General features: G+C 44.1%; 1 protein-coding gene across 2 annotated transcripts in view; it reads left to right on the top strand.

Moving 5' to 3' along the window:
• The window catches only part of Tara (SERTA domain-containing protein 2 taranis), a 39449-nt gene extending 20383 nt beyond the window's left edge, over window positions 1-19066 (top strand). The window contains exons 2-3 of one of the 2 annotated variants that reach the window (XM_070665218.1): window positions 1750-1788; window positions 16344-19066. In XM_070665218.1, coding sequence (XP_070521319.1) covers window positions 1750-1788; window positions 16344-17714 — 1410 coding nt within the window. In that variant the 3' untranslated portion in view covers window positions 17715-19066. Of the gene's footprint in view, window positions 1-1749; window positions 1799-16343 lie in introns of both variants that reach the window. The other variant, XM_070665219.1, reaches the window with a different exon arrangement.
• The last annotated feature ends 4122 nt before the right edge of the window (window positions 19067-23188 follow it).

The raw sequence follows: 23188 nt of genomic DNA, 5'->3' as shown, positions 1-23188 counted from the left end.
GAGCGCGGCGGCGAGAGCTCGCCACGGATCGGTAGGTGCGATCGATCGAGCGTATATTTGGTCGGAAGCCAAACGATGCGCCGCCACACACATACACATATATATCGCGCATACATAATATACTATTGCTGCACGGTTACACGCAGTATATAATGTACGAAGGGTTCAGTTACGCTTTAATATTTTATACTGCGCTACGCCTCGTCTAAAAGCGTTACGATTGTAATTGGAATCGAAGATTCACTTTTACGCATAACAAAATTATTACATTTTTTTTTTCTTTTTTTTTCCGTTTTTTTTTTTCTTTTTCTCTTTTCTACGGGGACGGGGGAGACTAACGTTTAAATACTTTGCTGTTGATTTAAAATCTGTTCCTCGTACAGACGAACGGCGACCGTCATGACTTGCAAAAGCATCGGGCAGAGACCGTCAGTATTAACGGTATCCTCGGGTCTTTCTTTTTCGTACCATTTCCGTGAACTAGAATCTTATGCTAGAATCTTATGGGGGTACGCGTCACGCTCTACACTGCATTCCTGACGGATTAAGAAGAAGCGTGCGAATCCACCACCCTGGGCAGTATCGTTGAATCCTGGTTGGCTCCGTAACGGCAACCCTTGATTCTTGCCAAGTAGAAAGTCTGCTGGTAGAAATATTTCGTTCTATGCCGAGGTAACGGCAGCTTCCCGCCGAGCCGAGCCGAGCCGCGCCGAGATGAGACGAGGCGAGGGCTCGGCGAGGTGAGGTGAGACGTGACGAGACGAAGCGAGACGAGACCAGGCAAGGCAAAGCGAGGCGAGGTGAGGCAAGACGAACTGAAGCGAGCCGAGGCGAGACGAGACGAGACGAGACGAGACGGAGCGAGGTGAGGTGAGGCAAGGCGAGGCGAGGCGAGGCGAGGCGAGGCCTCGGAGCGTGGGTATCAGCACGGAACCGAGTCTACAACGCATTAGCGCGGCGTTGTCACGTTTCGAGATTCTCTCTTTCTCTCTTTTCTTAGTCTTTCCTCCTCTTTCCTTCTCTTTCCTTCTCTTCCTTTGGTCTTTCTCTCTTTTTCTCTCTCTCTTTCTCTCTGACTTTTTCTCCTTTGGCACCTCTCTCCGTTCCTCCCGTTCGGCTTCTCCGTGACGCCTTGCGCCTAGCAGATCGACTCGTTCTTTCTCTTGATGCCTCTCGCCGTCGTGCCGTGCTTTGCAACGTTGCTGACCCGACTGGCGGGAAAACTGACTCTTCAAAACGGATTTTCCCCGCAACGAACACGCAGTTCTGACGTTTCCCGGCTTATTCTGTACTGTCACTTTTATGAGCTACTTATGATCTGGATATCGGTATTATTGCCGCTTAACGAGAATTATCGACCGTCATTAACTTTGCGCTAGGCGACGCCGCATCGATTTTTTTTTTTCCTACGGTGATTTATTTTAATAAAATCCTAGAAAACCTCTATGCGCTCGCACATTGTAATAATATTACAGAGAAAATGATAGTTTATAGCATTCGTTGCACGTACGTTTATTTTTGTAAAGGAGAAGTTTGAGAATCGTTATTTATTCTTATCCATCTTGTTATTACACGTTATATTTTGTAACTCCACCCTCTATTTATTTTCGGTAGTAATACCTTATAGCAAAGCCTTTAATAACGTACATAGAAAATCTAATTAAAAAATTGAATTAATAAAATTAATTATTTTCGTAAAAAAAAGAAAAAAGAAAAATTAAATTAATTATTCTCCTTTTCTGATTTCAGCATAAAACTAATGAAAGGGAAGATGTTTTGGGCCTAAAGGTAAGCGAATGTAATGACAAAATTTTTTTACCTTACTTAATTTATAAATTCATGTTAGCACTATAAATTTCAAGCTGAAACCATCGGAGTTTTGCTTTTGAAATTCGTATTAATAAATGCTTATACGCGCGAATAGAATGTAAAAAAGGGTACAGTAATAAGAGATGTAATGGATTTGGGACATTCCAATAAAAGACCGTGTCTATTGTATTGTCTTTTGTGTCACGTGTGACACCCCGAATGCATGCGCGCGGCAAATGGAAAGCTAATGACCGGAAACAAGAGTACATCAAGCAGGTTGATTCCTAGCGAATTTTCCAAAATACCGCGGAATATTCCTTTTTTTTTTTTCTTTTTTTTTTTTTTTTTTTTAATTGTATAATATCAAGTTCAGTTTGAAAATGCTCGTTCTTGGCAATTGCAATAACTCTGACCGTACGTGCCGTTATTTACCGCTTGTAGAAACCGATCGTATCGCTTGCTCAATGGATTAATTAAAATAACCGCAGATAAAACAATTAATATGCAGTAGCATAGTTTACATGCCGTAGGGTATCTTTCCTAAAATCATAAAATCTTCGCCTGTAAGCCGATAGCGGTAGTTCGCCATTGAACAGCTTTTGCAAAAAAAGCCCTCGTATTAATTTCTAATCCGAGATTATTTTCGTAACACAAATCTATTTGGGAAAAGTGAATTATATCGCGCCTGTTGCGCTTTCTAAGCTCGATTCTCGTTCTTCGTTCGCGAGATGCCTCCAAGGTCCGGCTAGGAGTTCTTGTGACTTTGGAAATAGAAAGTCACTTTGAAAATAGGCTCCGAAATATGCGTGCCTGGCGAACCCTTCTATCGTCTCGGCTGAAGACGAAGACGAAGACGAGGCAACCGAAGAGAAAGAGAAGCGGAATCGCGACGAGGAAGGCGAGAGAGAGAGAGAGAGGCGTGGAAGGGTAAACGCGGTTTTAGACTACGGACTCGGCGCGTCGGCGTCAGGTTAAAAATAACAGCAACAGCAGCGGAGCCGGTCTTGGTCGTTGTCGTCGTCGTCGTCTACATCGTTCACGTCGCCGCTGCTGCTGGTGTTATTGTTACTGTTGTTACTGTCGCTCGTATCTTCCTTCGTTGAGCTGGACGGCGATATCGATGATAATATCGTTCCTACGTTCTTGTGTTACAGCCTTGAACATTGCGCCAAACAAGTTTCGAAGTGGAGTCACTCTATTTCGACTTCTTTTCCTTTTTTTTTATTTATTCTTTTTTTTTTTTTTATACAGAAATATTAAAATCTTACTCGCTGAGGTGCAGAATTTTTATTCAATTTTACGTGTCTCGGCAGAATTTTTGTATGCTTAGAGAGCCCTGCATTATAATCAATTCGAGCGGAGTTTCCTGGTCGCGCTGGCTATAGTGTACTTGTCAGGATGAATTTATAAATCTTGTTGACGAATTGTCACGTTCTCGTTCTCGTTCCGCGAAATTTTTGCGCGGTAAAACATCGGACAAATTTGTCTGGCCGCGCCCCATACTTTTTTCTTTTTTTTTTTTTTTTTTTTTGGCAAAATAAAAAGCATTCAACTTGCACTTCTCTCCGTGATGTATTTATCAATTTTTATTTTTCTTTTTTTGTATCTGTAGACTTTTGGGCATAAATCTGACAGACCGAGGATTATAACGAGCTTTACTTTTTTTAATTACGGTCATTTTATCTAAGAGCTTACATAAAATCATGATACAAGTTTCATTCGCGATACCGACGAAAAATACAAACGCCACATTAATGCTTCGTTAAAAAGGCTCTCGCGATTATCAGAAAATGTCATGTGCGGCGGTGTACGTACGTCCGCGAATATTGATGTTATATCAACAACTTGTATCGCCCGCCGGGATTTGTAAATCTTGGATGCATCCGCGGATCGACGAATTCTCTTCCGCGCAACGGCGAGACGAATTTTATTTTCGTACCGCGGTGGTCCCGCGACCCCAATGCCACCGGCCTCGTCAGCAGCTAAAACCCCTCCCCCTTCCGATATCTCGGGTGTCCTAGCGTACTCCACAACTGACACTCGTAAATCCAAAGCCCGCGCCGTACGATTGCTGTCGCGGATACTTTGGATATAATGTTCGGATACGATGTCGAACAACGCGTACGTGCCGAACGAGCGGTACAGCCAAGAACGCACGACGCGAAGCTAGCCCGTGAGTGTTCATTCCTTGTCGGCGTCAGATTCAATCGAATGCATAACTCTTCTTTCTTTTTTTTTTCCTTTTTTTTTTTACCTCGCAGTCGCACGGCTACACGCCCCGTATCTTTTATATCAGATCTCTCGAAATATCGCGCGACAATCGTTATTGATGTCTCGATCAAAATTCCCTTCAATTAATTAGAATTAAATAAAGTTCCCTGCGCAAGAATTTTCATCGATCGTCGGCCTCTCGCATAAAATGCCTAGCGAAACGAGCTTGCGGATCATCTTTAGCAAAAGCAAGAAAAATAAGCCGAACGGCGAATCGGTCGCTCGGAACGAACTCAATATCTATCGACATAGAATTTAAAGAGAAAGACGCTGGCGCACTTCCGCTCGATTCCTTTAATTTCTCATTTCGAAATTGACCTAAGAGTCTCGACTAATATTCGACTAGGCGCGACTGTGCTCAAAAAAATTTTTTTTTAAGTTGAAAAAATTGCAAAAAAAAAAAGAAGACCTAACTCGTTTAATCGCGTTATTTGTCGATGATAATTTTGAACACAGCGCGATTATAGACGCGAGTAAAGCTCCGATATCTACGTGACAATTTGCCTCTCAACAAATAGGGAAATTCTCATTTTCACGGTTAATATTCGTCCGTTCCAAATATTGGCAGGCGCGTTTGATCCGGTGGGGTAAATAGACTACTTGCGAATGCCTTGACGGGATCGGCGAGCGGGCGATATAGGCCGATATTCCTAGATCCGACCCAGCCGTCGTACGGAGGTCGTTGAATCCCATTAAGCGGTACTCTCCAATCGTTTCGCTACCGACCACCTGTACACCAATGTTTCTTTTTCTTTCTTTTTTTTTTTTTCTTTCTTTTTTTTCAGTTGACGTCTCCGCATCCGCATCCTCTCGTTCTCTCTCTCTCTCTCTCGTTCTCCCTCTCTTTCTCTCTTTTTTCTTTGCCCTCTCCTCCTCCTCTTTACTTTACTCGTTTTGGCGTGCCTACCGCGATTATTACGTCGAATGACGATGACGAAGAAAAGGTAAACTACCACCGGAATGAGAGCGATCGCGCTTCTCTTCGTCATCCCGATGCGCTCATTGTCGGTGAATATTATACGCTACGGCTAGAATATTGTATTCTCCTTTTCTCGTGTAGTTAATGCGGCCACACCTTTCACCAACACCCAACTCGGGCAGACCCTGATCCGACAAACGTACTGCGTTAGCTAGACTAGCTTGGGTGACTTGGCTTTGCCGATCGAAGAAATAACCTGGCGCAGTCGTTCGACTCACTCGCCGCGGATCGGTTATACGATGACTATTCCGCGCATCTCAACAACCAGCTAACAGTAAAGTCTAGCGCTTCAAATCTATAGAGTCGCATTATATATTTTTATGTTGCGTTCAAATCCGAGTTGTAAGCGAGCCCCGAAAGCGAATTTTCAAGATACAAATAATCGTACGGAAAAATAAGAATATCTAAGTTTTAGATCTCTTTCTTTGTCTCTGAAAAGTTTCGGAATTTTTCAGACTTCTAAAACAATTTTTTTTTTTTTCTTTAAAGATTTTAAATAATTATTGTTTCTCTAGTCTTTCCTATTTGTCGCATACGATTTTCGTTTTTTTTTTCAACTTTAATTTTTTAATAATTATATATTTAACTATAAAATTATTATCATATTATCTGCTGTTTCTACGATAAGGAAATAATTCTATAATCATTCTCATTTTAGCGTCTCGTGAAGAATTAGAATAGTTTACGCGATAAAGTGCGAAATGTCGACGACAAAACAATCAACCAGCTGGTCGTCCTGCGCAATACCCAGAAGCGGCAGGCCTATTCTATACTGAAAGAACTTTTTCCGCTGCCGCTTCGACGGTCCGAACAAAAAGGGCCGAAGCTACAGTCTACTCGGGGTCCCTTCAACATAAAAGGTTCCAACCCTCATTCTCTCTCCCTTCGAGGAGTGTGTATAGGATCCGCTATCCCGAACCTAAATCCGACCTGGTTCCACAACCTCCAACATAGCATATCTCAACCTTAAAGCCTCGTGTACTATTGTTCATACAGTATTGCACGGTGATCATTTCCATTAATCCACCCACGTGTTTCCTACGTTTATACATATATCGCCCGAAATACAAACACCAGCGTCGCATAATTTTATTTTTTTTTTTTTAATTAATCATTGCAAAGTTCGATAGACCCGATTAATTTAAATATTGTAATTTAATTATTTATATAATTAATTTGTAACGCTGCTTCTTAAAAAGTAATTTATTTTACGCTTATACGCAAATAATAATTTTGTGGTTAAAATATTTCTCCTATACCGTAATCTCACAAACGAAAACTTAAATGAGGATCTCTGGACTTTATTGTTGGCTCTTCGGAACGTACCGGCACGATGCACCCTTACGTCCGACCCTCGTCAAGGCAGCGCGGCGTCGTAACCCAAGCGCGACGATCATCCGTATTTCCTACCTGGGCCCAGGTATCTCCGAGCATGCCTGGGCCTCACAAGTAGGTAAAAGACGCCGAGACAAATTTTTCAGACACGCGTTTTAAAACAAAATTCTTAGATTTACTTTATTTTCATGTACGTGACTAGTACAAAAGGAAGAAAAATAAAAAGAAAAAAGAAAATACAATAAATCTGTATAATAGGTCAAAAGAGAGATAACTGTACTGGGTATTCAGCCTTATTTTCTAATCGTCAACGTTTCCTACACTGCTGTATTTTTATTATACCGAAGAAATCATACGCGCGTTATTTTTTAAGAAATCCTAATTATAAATTACGAAAAATAAAAAGAAAAATCATGCGACTCACCGATCTGCATGAGCTTCAGCGGAGTTGTCGAGTTCTGCCGGTGACTGTAACATAAAGAGAAAAATATTAATGTAGGCGTGCTGAAAATAGTTAATGTTTAAACATAAAAAAAGAAAAAAAATTTACGCGTATGTATTTAATTCTTTAATAAAAATAAAAAAATATATTTGATAAAATTACGAATTTAAGAAAAGAATTGATCCTCACCTAAAAGTTGCTCCGCTGAGGCAGGATACCCATCCTGGGCCTGCTCCTCCTCTCAGTTCGGACGTCGTGTCGAGTCATCCTTCCGCGCACAAGTCACTCGCGAACACCCCGACCGTGATTTTATAATCGCGATAATTATTGATCACTTTCGCGGGTTTAGAATAAATGTCAAAAAATTACGACCGAACTTTACGGAACTCCCGGAACGACCGACGAACCGGCTGCGGTTCGTATAATTAATATCGGCGGTGACGACACTTGCGTTGGTAGCAGTAAATGCATCTCCGTCGATCTGTGACAAAAATATATACATATATTATTTAATGAATATAGATAGGATCATCGATTTCATCTTATTTTCTCGTTTGAATGGAAAGTATTCACGTACGCGTAAACCAAACGCATGTCCATTGTTGACAACCGGCACCTGCTACGTCCGAACTGTCCACTTGTTCTCCTCCTTTTCTCTTTCTCTTTTTATTTTTATTTTTTTTATTCTTTTCTTTCGAGTATTCTACGGACATCGTAAACTTTATCCCGCGCGTCCACTCGTCAGACGTGAACAGGTTCAGCGCGCGCGCACACGCGTTGCCTTTCTCTTCCTCGGTTCTCCTTTCTTATCTACGCTTTTTTAATACCTAGCGTAAAAGTATCCGCGATTAAAAAGGCATATCCAATATTTATAAAACTTTCCATTATTTGACGTAAAGTATACGGCCTGATGTGCTCGCGAGGTAACGTTTGACAGCTCGAGCACCGCCGAATCGCGCCGCTTCATTCATAGACCGGGTCCATCGAGAAGTCTCTTGAAACAAAACGGAAAATATTCGAAATAAAAACCTTGGCGGCTCCCTCCGCGTGGCGCGGAGGATGACAGACGCCGAAGGGCGAACGCGAGGCGAAGCGGCAAAGGGCGGTCGGCGGGATGTGGGCAAGGGCGAGGGAGAGAACGGCGCGTCATACGCGCGTAAGCAGGAAGACGCGACGCTAAAAAATCCAGCGCGAAGCAAAAAATGTATCGAAAAGGGAGAGTGCCGAGGGTATGCATGTGTGCGCGTATCCTCGCTGATACTCCCACGCGCGCGAAGGGTGCCTCACCATTGCTCGACATATGGCCCCCTTTTTCAGCCGCCGTGTGCGTGTCTCCGTTTTCCCACACGGCGAAGACACAACCCGCGGAACGTCCATGTGCGTGCACTCGTACGCGCGAGCATGCGATTCTCGCTCAGATGCACCCATCAAACTGTTTGAATTCTCGATAGAACAAAGGAAAAATTTTTTCCTCACCCTTGTACGAATTGTTCTCGATGAGCCGAGTTCATTTTTACTCGCTGAAAATATCGGGGGCTTTTTTTTTTCTTTTATCTAAACGTATATGGACGTCTGCTAAATGCGCGCCGTTCGCGAATACAAATTTGCGCCCTGTTAATTTCGCGAGTTTCGAATAAGATCTATCGGTTTAAATAACGTCATTACGTTCTCCGGAGCAAATTGAGACGTCGCGGCGTAGGGAGGTAGGTGCAACGGAAAACCTTTGATTTCTAGAACCGGCGCGGACCCCAATTAGCGATATGTTGAGCGTTTTTTTCCATCGCTTTATTTCGAGAGGAGCGTCTCGTCTTTTTATCTACATTTTCCGTCTCTTGTTCTCTGTCGCCTTCGTGTTCACTTTTTTGTTTTTTTTTTTTTTTTTTTTTTTTTCCCGCCAGCACGGATCCTTCTCTCATTTTTTCATCCACGAAATTTTCACTCCCGCTCTCTTTCTCTCGCGGCCTTTCTCCCGTTTTTGATCCCCACCCGATTCTTCGGTTTTCGGGGTAGGACCCTTCGTTCAGGACACCGCAGATGTCGCGTTGCTCTATAGATAGCATCAGCGGCGCTCAGTCTGATTACTCTAAGAAGACACGGTATCCTTAATTAATTCCACACGCAATCTGATCAATCCCGCCTTATATTTTAATCAACCGAACCGAACGCACGCTCATGCATGTACATAAATGTTAACGAAGTAATAAGGAGTTTACATTGTCTTTGAACGCACGCGTGGAGAAGCCTGAGCTTTCGGCATCAACGCACGTATGCAATTTTAATGTATTGCGTGCAGAGACGAGGACTTTGCAGGAAATTTCTGAAAAAACGTACCGCGTTACGTGCCTCGCGAGGATAGACGGATAATCGCATAACTATGCGTACGAATGAGAAACACTGGGAGAGACCAGGGGTGCCGACCCTCCGTTTTCGGCGACCTTCCTTTATTCATCCCCTAATGTAGGCCCGACTGACGCGTAGGTGCTGTCTCTCTCTCTTTCTCTCGCTCTCGCGCTCTCTCTCTTTCTCTCTCTCTCTCTCTCTCGTCGCTTCGTATATAGGGTAGGGTATTTACTAGTCAGAAGGCATATATACGCGCGTTATGTACATTACATATAGTGCGAGCGAGACAAGGGTGCGCGCGTATCCTACGTGCGGGAGAGATCGCCTACGCGCTTTCGTAGGTATCGCGCGGGATGCCTCGGGGGTTGGTGGAGGAGTGAATGAGCGAGTCGACGTCGCCTATTGGATAGTTACAACCGAGACGCATCGGAACAACCCCCCTTTACACCGCGTCCCGTTCGGCGTCCCTTCTGTGACCGTCGATTCGTACACGTGCCCGTCGTCCCTCGGGACGAGTACGGGAAGACGGAGTGAAACATCGCAGACTCGCGCACGTTTCGCGCCCGATGACGTATCCCCGCGCCGCTTTCAGCTGGGAGTCGCGTGTCATTGAAAAAGCCCGGCCAAACTTTCCGGGAATATTTCCGAGAAAAAAAATTCGCCGACTCGTACCCGGCGAAGAAACGCTCATTCTCTTCGCGGCATCGGTTCTTAATCATAAATGTAAAATATAAAAGAATTAAAAAAAAAAAAAAAAAAATGAGAGAAAATTTATCGCTACATATTTATCCGTCGCTTGATGACTGTTGCTGCGCGGAGCGGTCGCGTGTTCAGCAACAGGAGTCTCGTCGTGAAATTTCGTCTTGACGTCTGAACCGCCTTGAACAAGCCAAAGTCCTTGAAGTCTGAAGCCAGCCGAGCGACGCGGCGCCGCGCGGCGCAATCTTATCCACGCGCGCTCGTTGCGATAGCGCGTGGCTAATCTACCGCGGACTTTACTCCGCTAAACGCGTCGTCGTTTGGGTCAGCCTCCAGAATAGCGTCCAATTTTCAACGACTCTGCCATCTCGGTGCGCCAGAGAGCCCGCCTTTTCCTCATCGCGTATCACTTTCGCATACGCTAAAAGATTTATTACTTTTCACCATTTTTTTTTTTTTTTTCACGATAAATGTACATGTAGATTTAGTTGTGCCGCGAGTTTAATTTTGCGCCGCTAAAGCCTACGATGATCTTCTGGAGCGATAGTGCTTCGACCTTGGCCCCGGTTCGCGTAAAACTCGAGAGCCGTCATGCCGCTCGCGTCCCCGAGGATATTTGTCAAATCGAGCTAGTCGTTCGACCCGACGAGCGCACGTGATAACTGTGACGAAAGGGAAACGTCAGAGTACAAATAGGTTTCGTTCGGAACAAAAAAAAAAAAAAAAAAGAATAAAAAAAATAAGACAAGATTTATATACTATATGTTTTTTTAAAACTAACCGAAGAACTGAAACAATTCGTAAAATTCAATCGTAAAAGTAAAATGTAAAAATAAAGTCGCTAAGATAAAACGATGATTTAAAGTATCGCGGGAAATAAAAAAGATAGGAGAGCGTGAAGGAAGAACTGGGTGATATTATTTCCAAAGAGAAACGCCTTGTCACGATTATAATCTTTCGGAGGTGAGAAAATTAATGCATAGTTAGGAAAAATAAAAAGGCTCGTTAACTATTTTACTAAAAATCTTTGGCCGGGTCTTTGGCCGTGGCGATTTGCGCGTTTAAAAGAAATATTTTCATCTTACACGAAAGGCAACGAAGCGAATCTTTAAGATATTCCGCTCGCTCGCTCGCTCGCTCGCTCGCACATCGCTTCAAGTTCGCCTGGTTGTTCCTCCGCCCGATAGCGACATGCTCCGGCTGTTTGCACTGTTTCGCAATTTCTCCGTGCGGCGCCGCCACAGTAGAGTCCCCTTTCGAAAATAACACACGGCCGGTTGACGTCATGCTGTCATGACCACCGTGGCGCGCCAACGTCCGTCGTTCCGACGTCGTGTGTTGCGCGGCGCAGAAAATTCAACTCGCACGCGCGCACACGCACACACCCGCGCGAGTATTACTCGCGTGTGAGTGCGCGTATACATTCACCCGCAAACATCTAGAGAGAGCTATGTATGCACGTATACGCTATCGGCGTGCTCGTTTCATCGCGAGTGCGCGCGTCATCGCGCCGATATCAACGGCGAGAAGCCTGTAAACGTTCATACACGCGCACACACATAGACGCCACATACACGACTACTTTTATCTACCGACGACTGGTCTCTCAGCCGACTCAGCCTTCGAAGCTCGTTCGCCAGCAGCGAGCAGGACTGGCAAAAGGCGCGTCGCTGAATTTTCATATATAAATATGACACCGACATAAATTCCATCTTTTTAAAGTTTTAAAACATTCAACCGATGCAATGAAATGCATACTTATCTCTCTCTCTCTTTCTTTCTCTCTCACGCTCTCTCTCTCTCTCAATAATATAATATATTTAATATACATTTCGCTAGATAATCTTAAACAATGTGACTCATTCGGATCTAGGCTGACACACACAAGCACACACGCGCACGCACCTATAAAGACGACGTTCCAAATGATACGCGAAGTAATTACTCGTCCTTTCGCAGACTTCGCATTTTATTTCTAAGTTTGCGGGTCGATTACTTTGACTAAACTTATTGAATTTCGACTCGTTGGCGCCGGCGATTTCCAGCATCAGCATCCGCCGCCGCGAGTATTGGATATACCAGCTTCGACTCGGAGCGTACCGAATGAAGCTGAGTCGGAGTCGAGTCGAAGCAAACATTACCTCATCGGCTGGCAGAGCCGGATCCATCGCGAACCTTCTCCACTTGGGATTTTACTAGCCGCGCGCCGTTACTACCTTGCGCCACTTGCCGCTCGCGTCACGCTCACAAAAACACTCCTTTCTCAACCGACGGACGGATACGCATCGCGAGAGCAGCGCGCCTATACATACATGCACCACATGTGTTAGCGCGCGTGTGTGTTGCATTGCGCATACCTGCCAATCCTCGATCCTTTGCCGCACGATTGTCGACTAATCTACCGACGGCTTCATCTGTCGTTGCCGCCATAATTTCTTGCTCATTAGCGAAAGCGTTTCTCGCCCGCGTATGTATTGGAAGCGCCGTCGCTTTACGAAATTTTAAAGCTCTCGAAACTTGTATCGGTACGTCTCTTTTTTTTTTTTTTCTCTCTCTTTTATCATGTATCTAAATCCCGTAATAAATGGTGTACTTAGGATTTACCTTCTGTTTTTTTTTACTTACTATCATTCACCGAAACATTGAATATATGTCCGTTTGTACTTAAAATAAGTCGGGTCCCGGGGTAGCTTTCAATGCTCGCTTCATATATCAGTCTTTGAATTATCCGCAAGCATTTCATCGCGCATCACACGAACCTACTTATGAGTATTTTTCGACATCCGATTCGTTGCGAGGCTTCTCACAGCTTGTGACACATTATTCATCGGTTCACATTGACGATTCTCTCTTTTATACCGCCGAAATTATTTATGTAGTCGAGCACTGCGACGCATCTCGGATTACTACGCGCTCGTTCTCGAATTTGCACCGCGAATAAAATTGCCCGAATTTTTTTCTCGTGCCATTGATACGCGGGGGTTCTCGTGACTGTGACCTTGGATAGTTGACTCCGTTTTACAATGGGGTAAAAAAATAAAAAAAAGGGGGTCGAGCCGTGGGATCTCGTTCGCCTTTCGTTCGCGGAGTAGTTATTATTTAAGTATTAAACCGCTTTAATTTATTTCTTCTTATCGCTGCCTCTAATTGCGTCCTAACATACGCGCGTCGTATTCCTTAATCAATCCTAACCGGCCAGCTCTCTCCGTCGTTCTTCCACCCGTGTTTCGCAACCTCCTGGTCCTTGTCCTTGCACTTGTTTCTCCGACCATCTCGTCCCTACCCGTTTCTCTCGCCCTGACCCTTTCTTCCGCTACCATCTCTAAACTTTACTCTAGTCTCTCCCTTTCTCGCACGCGCGCCTCCTTTCTCCGTCACCCCCCGGGTTCCTCTTGTTCCCGTTCCCGTTGTCGATTCAACAAGTGCCCGGTCACGCTTCGCAAATATCGCACGTAAGAGGAGGAGACGCCGGAGATTACGGCCGCATCCCGTAGTCGGGGGGGGAGGGTGGCGGCTTGATTCGCCGAATTTCGCGGAAATTTTCAAGTACATGTCCCGAACGCGCGGGGTATATTTTTCCTCCCGCAGGTTTCTCTCCCCTTTTTTTTCAGGCGTGATTTTAGAAACGAGCAAATGCTGCCGCGGCGAATATCGTTTTTAATTTGGGAAAAAAATAAAAAAAATAAAAAAAAGGAGGAGGAAAAAATAAAGGTCGCTCGGAAAAGAAGTAACGTAATTCTCTCGATGCTAGAAGATGCGAGATTAGATCCGTCGCGTCGGTTTTTCCTCCGCGATGATTCTACGGAACGTTCCTCGGAGCTGCGAAGCTGGCCGGTCGCTTGACCATGGTCGCGTTGGAAGGAGAATCTCCGCGAGCGAGTCATATTCCAATCCAAGTAGGCCGCTACGGCCGGCTGCAGGCGTGCAGGCTGCGGCGGATGTACACGGTCGCAAGAGCGAGCCGTTGCCGCTAGAGACTACACAGGGACGCAGCTACCGCGCGACAAGACGAAAACGCCTTTCGGAGTTGATACTTTCGAGCCTGCGACGCTTCTTCGCCGAAGCCACTAAACTAAATCGCTCTGCTCGGGTATAAAACGCACGCTGCCCGCGATTCCACGTCGCTCTGGTACCGAGGAGGAAAGCGGAATTTAACGAAGCCAGCGCGCGCCGACGCGGCGACGTGTATATTATTGCGCGATTAATAATCGGTCCCGTTTAGAATATGTTTATTGGCGACTCGCGCGATCAAGCCTCTCTTCGCGCTGTTATTTCGTAACGCTACATTTTTCGTGTACAATTGACAGTCGTACTAGACGGATAAAAGTTGATATTAAATGTAAAAGATGGAAGAGCGGCGCCGATTCGTTTGGTCGTTCACCGCAAACTCTGTCACGTCGTTCGCTGCCGTCGCGTTACCAAGTCTCCGTCAGCCCAGCTCGAGGCGGCCGTTGTTAATGACACGCGGACGTTCGGTTCGATGAAAACGCATTGACGTTTGCCCTCCACGCTACTTGATCGTTTCGTTAGCGCTCGAAATTCACTTACGAAACGCTTCGAGCCCGCGCGGGTTTCGTTTCGTAGTACGCACGAGCGCGGGATACCACCTACGTGTAAAAATACTAATGAAATTTAATATTTGCCGGTCGCTCAACGTGGCGAGGCGACGAACGCCTCGCAGCTGTTCTTATCAGTTTTCGCTTATGAAAAGACGTAACTACGTCGGCATTTAACTTTTTCGGGACAAAAAGCCGCACTATCGAGCCGAAGACTTTCGAGATAGAATAATTTCGTTTCTCGCTTGTCGACTTACAAAAGTTATGAATAAAAAGAAAAACGCGTCTTTTTCTACACACACACACACATAGACTCGCGCAGAAAGAAAAAGAGAAGGAGAGCTTTAAATTTGATAAGCCACAAGTTGAAAACGTACCGGGGATAGGGCAGAGGAATAGTATTCGCAACTATTTCTAACGTGAATTTATGAAAGTTGTGCGAATTAACAAACTTCGGTAAGTGGCAATTCGTTCTATAATCGAGTCGAGCGACGGAAAGTCAAAGAGACGATAATCGACTTCGGTAAACGAGATTAATCGCATGATTATAAAGAGGGGAGGGAAGAGAAGAGGATTCGCATCTTCTTGCTTGATTTTGAATTCGGCGTGGCTGTAAGAGCCAAGCAAGCGCTATCGTTATAATTCTTTTCGGCCGCACCGTCGCCTTTTTCCATCGGGCTAAAGTTAAAGCTGTCTCAGCCAGAGCTTCTCTCTTTCTTTCTACGCATACAGATATATGTGTCTCTCACCCTGCCCTCCCTTCCTCCGCAAAATCAAACGTCATGTGGAGGCCACGTGGACTCGGCCAGCCGACAGACGTGTCGCTGGTGACATCTCACGGTATCTTCGTGCACAACCAACTACGCACACTACGACGATATCGTTCCCGTCTCTTCGCTCTCTTCTCACATGCACGCATACACACGCTCACCATCGCCGTCCTCTCACCCTTTGAACACTCCCAACTCCCAGCCTCTCTTTCTCACGCTCGCGAGAACGCGTTCTTGCTCGCGCTAGCAGAGAAACGCGTCTCTCTCTTTTTATCTTTCTCGAGGTAAGCAAGGGCTTGGAGGGAGGAACGCGATTATTTACTTACTTTCACTCGCGCGACCTCGTACGCGCGTAAATCATCCACGGCTGCGTGGGTACAGCTTTCGTAGGGTCCGCGGCGCCAAGATACGCACCCAAGTTCGTCCCACCCTTCGATCGGCCACGAGAGCAAGAGAAATTATAATCTCGGCATTCGGAATGTCTTGACCTCGTTCCCAGTTAGCGAGATAAACGCATGCGATATTTAAATAACTAAGTTTCGAACGTTCGACGATTTCCAGCGAGGTACAAGCTTCGATTTCGTTTTCGATCGATTAAAACACGATATTTACAACGCGTAGATATTAACTTGTTCTTTGATTTTATACAGAAATAATTTTCTTCAGCGAAATAATTTTTACGGCCTCGTGAAGTAAAGAAATCGTCGAACAATTCAGGTCCAGCCGCTCTTGGTAGCTCGGTTGCTTGTGAGAGCTCTTCTGTCGCAAGAGTATCCGTGCTCGTCAACGAACGATCTGTTCGCGTTTCGCTGATGATTTCTTCTTCGAAGCAGGACTACGGAGTCGCGTGACGTCACTTAACTCCATCGGTCGGGCCGAGTGCCGAGCGTCTGAGTCACGTCCTCTCTTGCCTACTCTCTCGCCTCCCAGCGTCGTACAAAAGTAAGCGTGCCTGCTCGGACTTTGTTGCATCACTAAAACGAATAACTTAAAAGTAATGCTGACCCTTAATATATTTAGTCGCAGCGACTAATAAGATGGCGAAATCGTAAGAAATATAATAGCTATGTATAAATGTATATATATATTTTTTTTTACGGAAATAAATATGTTAAAGTAATACTTGCGAATTGTGATTTCAGAGTTGTGCAATGATGGGTCTGCAGGCGACGGCAGGAAAACGCAAATTGGAGGGTGGTGTCGGCTGCATGGAATTTCACATGGATTTAGGCGAAAGTCCGTCAAAGCTCGGACGCGTAGACGGTAGCTGGTGGGCGATGGACGACAGTTACGGACCGCCTCTGAACCAAACGTCGACATCCTATTATGAGATGGAGGTGAGTTCGGCGTGCCTACAGGCGACGAATCCGTGCCAGTCCTCGATACAAACGAGTTCCTCGCAGTCGCAACAGTCTCAGCAATCGCAACAGCATCCATCACAACACCATTCATCTTCCCAGTCGCCGCAACAAGCGCAGCAGCAGCAGCAGCAGCAGCAAACGCAACAGCAGCAGCAGCAGCAATCTTCGGCGTCGCCTTCGACGTCGGCTTCGTCAACGGTGACTCAACTGCATCATCATACGCAACATTATTATCATCATCAACGCGCTGCCGTCAGTTCTATCGGCAGCAATGGTTATAGCCAATTGTCAAGAACGCAGCCGCAATGGGGAGCTCTTCATCATTACGAGCCACCAACGATACGACGCGAGGAAAATGGCAAGAGTTACCTGGAGCTCGGCTCGAGTTACCGAGCAAACGAGCGATGTTGCGAAGGTTCTAAGTCCAGCTGGTGCCGGCGCGGCCGGGCCTGCTATCGGCAACGGCGACTCGCCGTGCTCAACATTTCTATGTGCAAACTCGCTAGGTATCGCCAATTTCCTGATCCGAGCCTTCATCGATCGGTACTGATCTGCAACACATTGAGACACTTAGAACGTGAGATGGAAAGAGACAGAAGTCCACCCCCCATGGAGCCGGTTGTACCGGTACCGATCGCTCAACTGCAACCGCCCGAACAGGGTAGGTTAACGCCTTTCCCTGTGCCGCCGACGTCGTCGGCCGAAACCGATGTCGATTCTGGTATCGGTGACAGTGACGATAGTCGATCGATCAACTGGGGTAGCGTACTGTCTTTGTCGAGTCAATCACCTCTCGACCCGCTCAACAACAACGAATTACTAGATGTGGACATTGGACCCGATCTCGACCTGGATTTTATGCCTGGGTGGAAATTGACACCTCTTTCGGCAGATGATATCTTGAGAAATACAACGACGACCCAGGAACAGCACCACCACCATCACCACCATCACCACCACCACCATCATCAAAATCATCACCACCAGCAGCAGCAGCAGCAACAGCAGCAGCAGCAGCAGCATCACCTGATGTCGTCGGGGAGCAGTTGTGGTAGCAGCTGTAGCAATAGCAACGTCATCGGCAACATCGGTGTCAATAATGTTGGTAGCAGTAGTAGTACGCACGAGTCGTTAATGTGCGTAGGATCATAGCCCTCGACCTTAACATCGTTGAGTCATCTCATCGATTTCTATCCGCTAACGCCGCAGGGCAAGTAAATCCTCGGCGATACCCGATGCAGCCCTTCTGCGAAAGCACGCGGCCGAAAGGCGGTGGTGAATATGGATCTCGCCTACCCTCTGGAGCGCTCGATATCCGCCCGGCGACTCTCCAGGATTTTCTCATCTTATTATTTCGCGTTAATTTATTGTCGCGTCAATTACACACCGATACATACAAATTGACACGTATGCCAATGCCGATACAATCTGTGACACTTTCGTTCTTCCTCCGCTCTTTTTACCACCGCTATTACTACTACTACTAATATTACTACTGCTATTACTACTACTACTACCACCTCTATTAATACTACTACAATTATTGCTATTACTACTACCATCACCATCGCCACCATTACTAATTCTATCATTACCATTATTTCTATCCCTCCCGCGTCTATTTATCACTATCGTTATCGTTACTTCTACTACTATTGCTAGTAATACTATATTGCTACTCTTACTCATACTATTACTACTACTGTTATTACTATCGCTAATCAACGTGTCTCCCAACGTCTATCTTCTCCCTGAGAAACAAACGCGTCATGACACGCGGCATCCGCAGGTGCAGGCAAAACAGAGCGCTCTGAGGTCTTAACGAATGACTTTGAGAACATGGAAGGAGATGGAGAAAGGGCGAAGAAAGAGTTGGCACAAGGGAAAGAAAACTTTTCGTGTCCGCGTGTCGACAGGTGCTACTACTCGCGACGATCTAGTATCCTGACAAATATTCAGACGGCAAATTTTGCATCGAGCTACCGCGTACAAGATCACAAAGACGCGTGTACCATCTCCCCTGTCGTGGAGTTTCGAAATCAGATGCAAACGCAATTTACACGTGTTTCGGGATAATTAAAAAAAAAAAATAATTACCGGAAATCGTCTGCTTTTCGGCGTGTAACAGCAATCCGATGTATGCCATAGAATCTTATAAAGCGATCGAGACAATGTTTTTTTTGCAGTTGCATCTGCGTACTCAAGAGATCCACGTGCGAATCTACGAATGATAATTAAAACGTATTTAAAATGCACATAAAAAAGACGGATAGGAGACAGAAAGAACATGATATCGATTACGTCGAGTACGAGAAAGGTTCCTCTTCGAGGCTAGAAAAATTCACGAGAACGTTGCGATCGAAGTCTTCCGGCAGCTTTTGCTCCCTCGCCGTTCTTGTTCACAAGTCTCATATTGTCCGAGGGATTTTCTTCGTCGAACGGCATGCGATGTCGGAATCCGCGTCTCTGAAAAAGGAAAAAAAAAAAATGAAAAAAAAATACAATCAATGATAGTCACCGGCGATATATTATCCACATGTGTGTATGTGCGGAGTGCGTGTGTGCACGCGTGTGCGTATGCATGTGCGTAGACTGCCGTGGCCTACATTATACGAAGGAACCGTGCAAATGTGACGGCACAAAAGTTGTACTACAGGGCAGTTGGCATCCTAGCGTTTTTATTTTTTGGATACACAAATTAATAGGCACTCGTGCTTGCGGGCACACACATACACCTACACATACACACACGTGTACGTACATATACAGATATGAGCATACATTAAGGCGAAAACGTTCCGAATTTGCACGGATCGTCCGTCGTTATGACGCGGGTTCTGTCGTCATAAACGTAATGTAAATCGATGATGTCGGCGTCTCAAAATCTCGAGTACTTTCAACACCCCCATCGGTCGTGCGGTTCAACGTATATTCTTTTTGTTTCAATATCACATCTTGCGTATTGCGAATATTAATTAAAAAAATTAAAACTTATCTTACAAAATTAATTTGATCCTGTACATATACATATATAAAATGCTCTTAAAATGAATTAAAATATTGGATCGTATGTCATAAACTTAATCTATTACGGATCATAAAGAAATATGCGGTAACAGGATCTGAAAGTTAAAAAACATCCATCGCATTAAGGATAGAATTGTAATTTATGAAAATTTATTAAGCAAATTATGGAATAGGCTGAATCAGGTTGGTGCAATTGAGTTGCGATTGTTAACGAGCTGCGAGAAGCGAAAGAATAGTGAAAGAGGAAGACAGAATGTTGAAATATTTGCGTTAAAAGTGCAAGACATGTTTGAGCTAAGTATTAGAATATACGTTCAACCCAGTGAGTGCATTCTTTCAGAACGTTGCTATCAGAATAAAAATTATTTTTATACAGCGATTATACGAGATATCATATGATCTCATAAATAATCTTTGATTTTTTATATTTCGAGAATTTACACTCTCGTACATATATGTATATGTATGCGTATAAAGTGTAGACACAGATATATGTATATTTCTTATTTTAATTTTTGTGCAGCGTATATTTTCTAACACAAACACTCACTGATTGATAGCAGATTATTTTATATTTTTTTTTTTTTGCAGCAAGTAGCATTATTTATTTAGAATCTTTTCGATACTTGTTATTATCGCGGCGGAGAAACGAAGTGCATGCTATGATTGACTTAATCACGAAGTCCAATTGTAAATTGAAATGTAAAAATAAGGCCTGTAAAGTAGTCCATTAGGTTTTCGAAGTGCATTAAACTTCAGCGCGACGCATTAACCCTAAAACGATATGGACCGATATAACTCAGTTATAACTGCGAACTCCACACTAATTATTTAATCAGAATGACCGAAAATTGAAAAAATTAAGCTTCTCATAGATTAAATAAACACAAAGATATTTAAATTATCTTGCCAAAATTGTGTGGACGAGCAAAACGAGAAAGCAGATCTTAAAACTATTACTTTCTTTGTTCAATTCAAAAATGGATATTATACAATTTAAAAAAGAAAATAATTACGAGTAGCATGCAACAGGCCATGTCGCACATCGCTTACATTTATTTGTGTGTATGTATGTGTGTATGAAATAGGTAATGCGTTCTAAGGAGATTAATGCGAGACGCCGGCGCCTTCGTGTGAATATCTTGTGTTTCGATGTTGTTGTGTACGACGTCGACAAATGTACCTGCATTTTAGAGATCGGGATAATGTTCTCCCCTTCAGATCGTCGCACGGTGGTCACTGCGTGCCACTGATCTCCCGTAAATGTATCATATGTACATACATGCATATACATATATTTAATAAATTAAAGAGTGGCCGACGTGCACACGCGCGTGAAAAAAAAAACGAGACGCTCGGAATAAATAGTCGATTGAGAAAGCTATTTCGACCCCGAGACGCATTTTCTCGCGTGAATCCATGTGCGATCTTGCCCTCAACGTCCACAAATCCATTCAAGAGCAGCTATACTTAAAAGCTAAACGATTTAAGAAAGTCTAACGTTACGAAAGAGAGTAATAATAATAACTTATCAACTCGACTGATTACTTAAACGTAAGGGTGAATGTAAGTGAGCAGAGCAGGCGCGTGCATATGCGTGTAAAAAAAAAGGGATAATGTAGAATTATCGCGATATAAAGTTGATTTAAATTGTAATTATATATAATGGTGTTCTCTCTTGTATGACACGTGACACATACACCCAGCACGCACACACACGCACACACATGTACATATTAATATGCGTTACTTATTAAGTCTAAGCTCTTAAGCGTAAACGCGAATCGTTGAGAAAGAAGAAACCCTTTACCACTCCACGAGTCACGTCGATCATCCTTGCTCTTTCGAAGATCCTTCCTCGCGTGTTCCATTTTGTACTTTGTACTACAGCACACATACGATCGGCACATCTCTCGCACACGCATCTCCTCCTCCCCCCGTGTCCGTCCCTTTTCACCAAATCGCCCTTTCTCGACGACAATGCTCTCCTTCCTTCTCTTCTTTCACCGTGCGATTTATCTATGAATAAAAAAAAAATAAAAAGAAAGATAACGACGAGCAATATTATTTTTAACGAGCTGTGGAGCATTTTAAGAAAGAGCGTACGTACAAATCCATGTGTCTGACCACGCGTACCAGTGTCACACACGTCTTTTACATAAGAGTTGTATGCACGTTGAGCGTAGCGGCCTTAAGTGTAAGGAGGGTCGGTGAACCGGGGGGGGTCAACCGCAAGCAGAGCAAATCCAACGACTAGCACCTGTCAAGGAAAGAGCAATGTGATTAGGCAAAATAGTACTTCCTTTCCGACAGACGTGTTATCCATTCGTTTGTAAGAATTTCTTTATATATTAATCGGATGCTACGTCATCCACGCCCCTACGTTATGATTATTAATATTTTATTTTATTTTTTATTACATATCTATTTTATCGTGTTTCGATGCTGGCCAAATTGATCTCCGCCTAAGGATTAAGTGCGCGCGCTTTCTTTTTACTCTATAATTGTCGCAACACAATATTCTTAATTATTAATCAAGATTTACCGTTACCAATAACTTCAAGTACGAACACAATTGATACACACTGACGTATAGCTCGCATTCAGACACGCGAATCTTGTCAAGTGCCTAAAAAACCGCCAAAGGAAGAAAGTTACGGGCTGTTGAGTGCAACAGTTAGGACAGCACGCCGACGTGCATACAAGTGACAATAGGGTGTATGACACGATACTCTGGCGATTATCGCCTTTTTTTCTTCCCATTCTTCTTTCTTTCTTTCTTTTTTTTTTTTCTTTTCTCTTCCCCTTTTTCTGATTTTGTATTTTTCGGGATGCCGAATGGAAGCGTTTGTAAATAGTATAAATAGCACGAGCGCGAAGATACATTTAAGCAAAACGAAAAAGAGGATATAATAAGTTTAATATTGAGAAAAATATATATGTATATATAAATGAATAAGATATATATTGTATAATAAAGAGAAATGTACGCGCATATACGTACAGACATACGTACATATATATGTATATGCATGTATGTACGAGTATTTCTGTGCGTAAATGTGCGTACGAGCGTGCGTATGTGTGTGTATGCGTATACGTGTACATGTGCGTGTGCGTATATATGTGTATAAGATGGAGATGATGATTATTATTATTATATGCATATATATGTATATATTTATCTTGATAAATAATATAAAACGGCGGCGAGTACGCGATCGATTCTTCCTCATCGTTGCGGCGATGCTCGCGGAACGAAATTTGTTTTCACTCATGCTTTTAGGATAGCTCGCGGCCATTCAATCGAACTTGCCAAAATTGTTTCTTTTTCTCACGCTCACTTTACGAGCGAATTATATTATCAGCGATCATTTGCGTTTTGTCAATTAATTACGGAAAAATAAATTAACGAAAGTGTCAGCTTTGCTTTCTAAAGTGCACGGATTCCGCATTAAGCTCATAATTTGTTTTGACGCCGGGACGTTGCATTCTAGCGTGAACTAATTATGATTGTACTTTAACTGAGAGCCGCGTAAAGAGAAAGAGAAACGTTCTGTGGCAAGCGACGGTCGATTTTGGGAAGCGATCGAGCGCGC

This window comes from Cardiocondyla obscurior, linkage group LG13, assembly GCF_019399895.1.
Source record: "Cardiocondyla obscurior isolate alpha-2009 linkage group LG13, Cobs3.1, whole genome shotgun sequence".
Taxonomy (NCBI): domain Eukaryota; kingdom Metazoa; phylum Arthropoda; class Insecta; order Hymenoptera; family Formicidae; genus Cardiocondyla; species Cardiocondyla obscurior.
The sequence above is the reverse complement of the archived record's forward strand: the minus strand, read 5'-3'. Positions and strand labels throughout refer to the sequence as shown.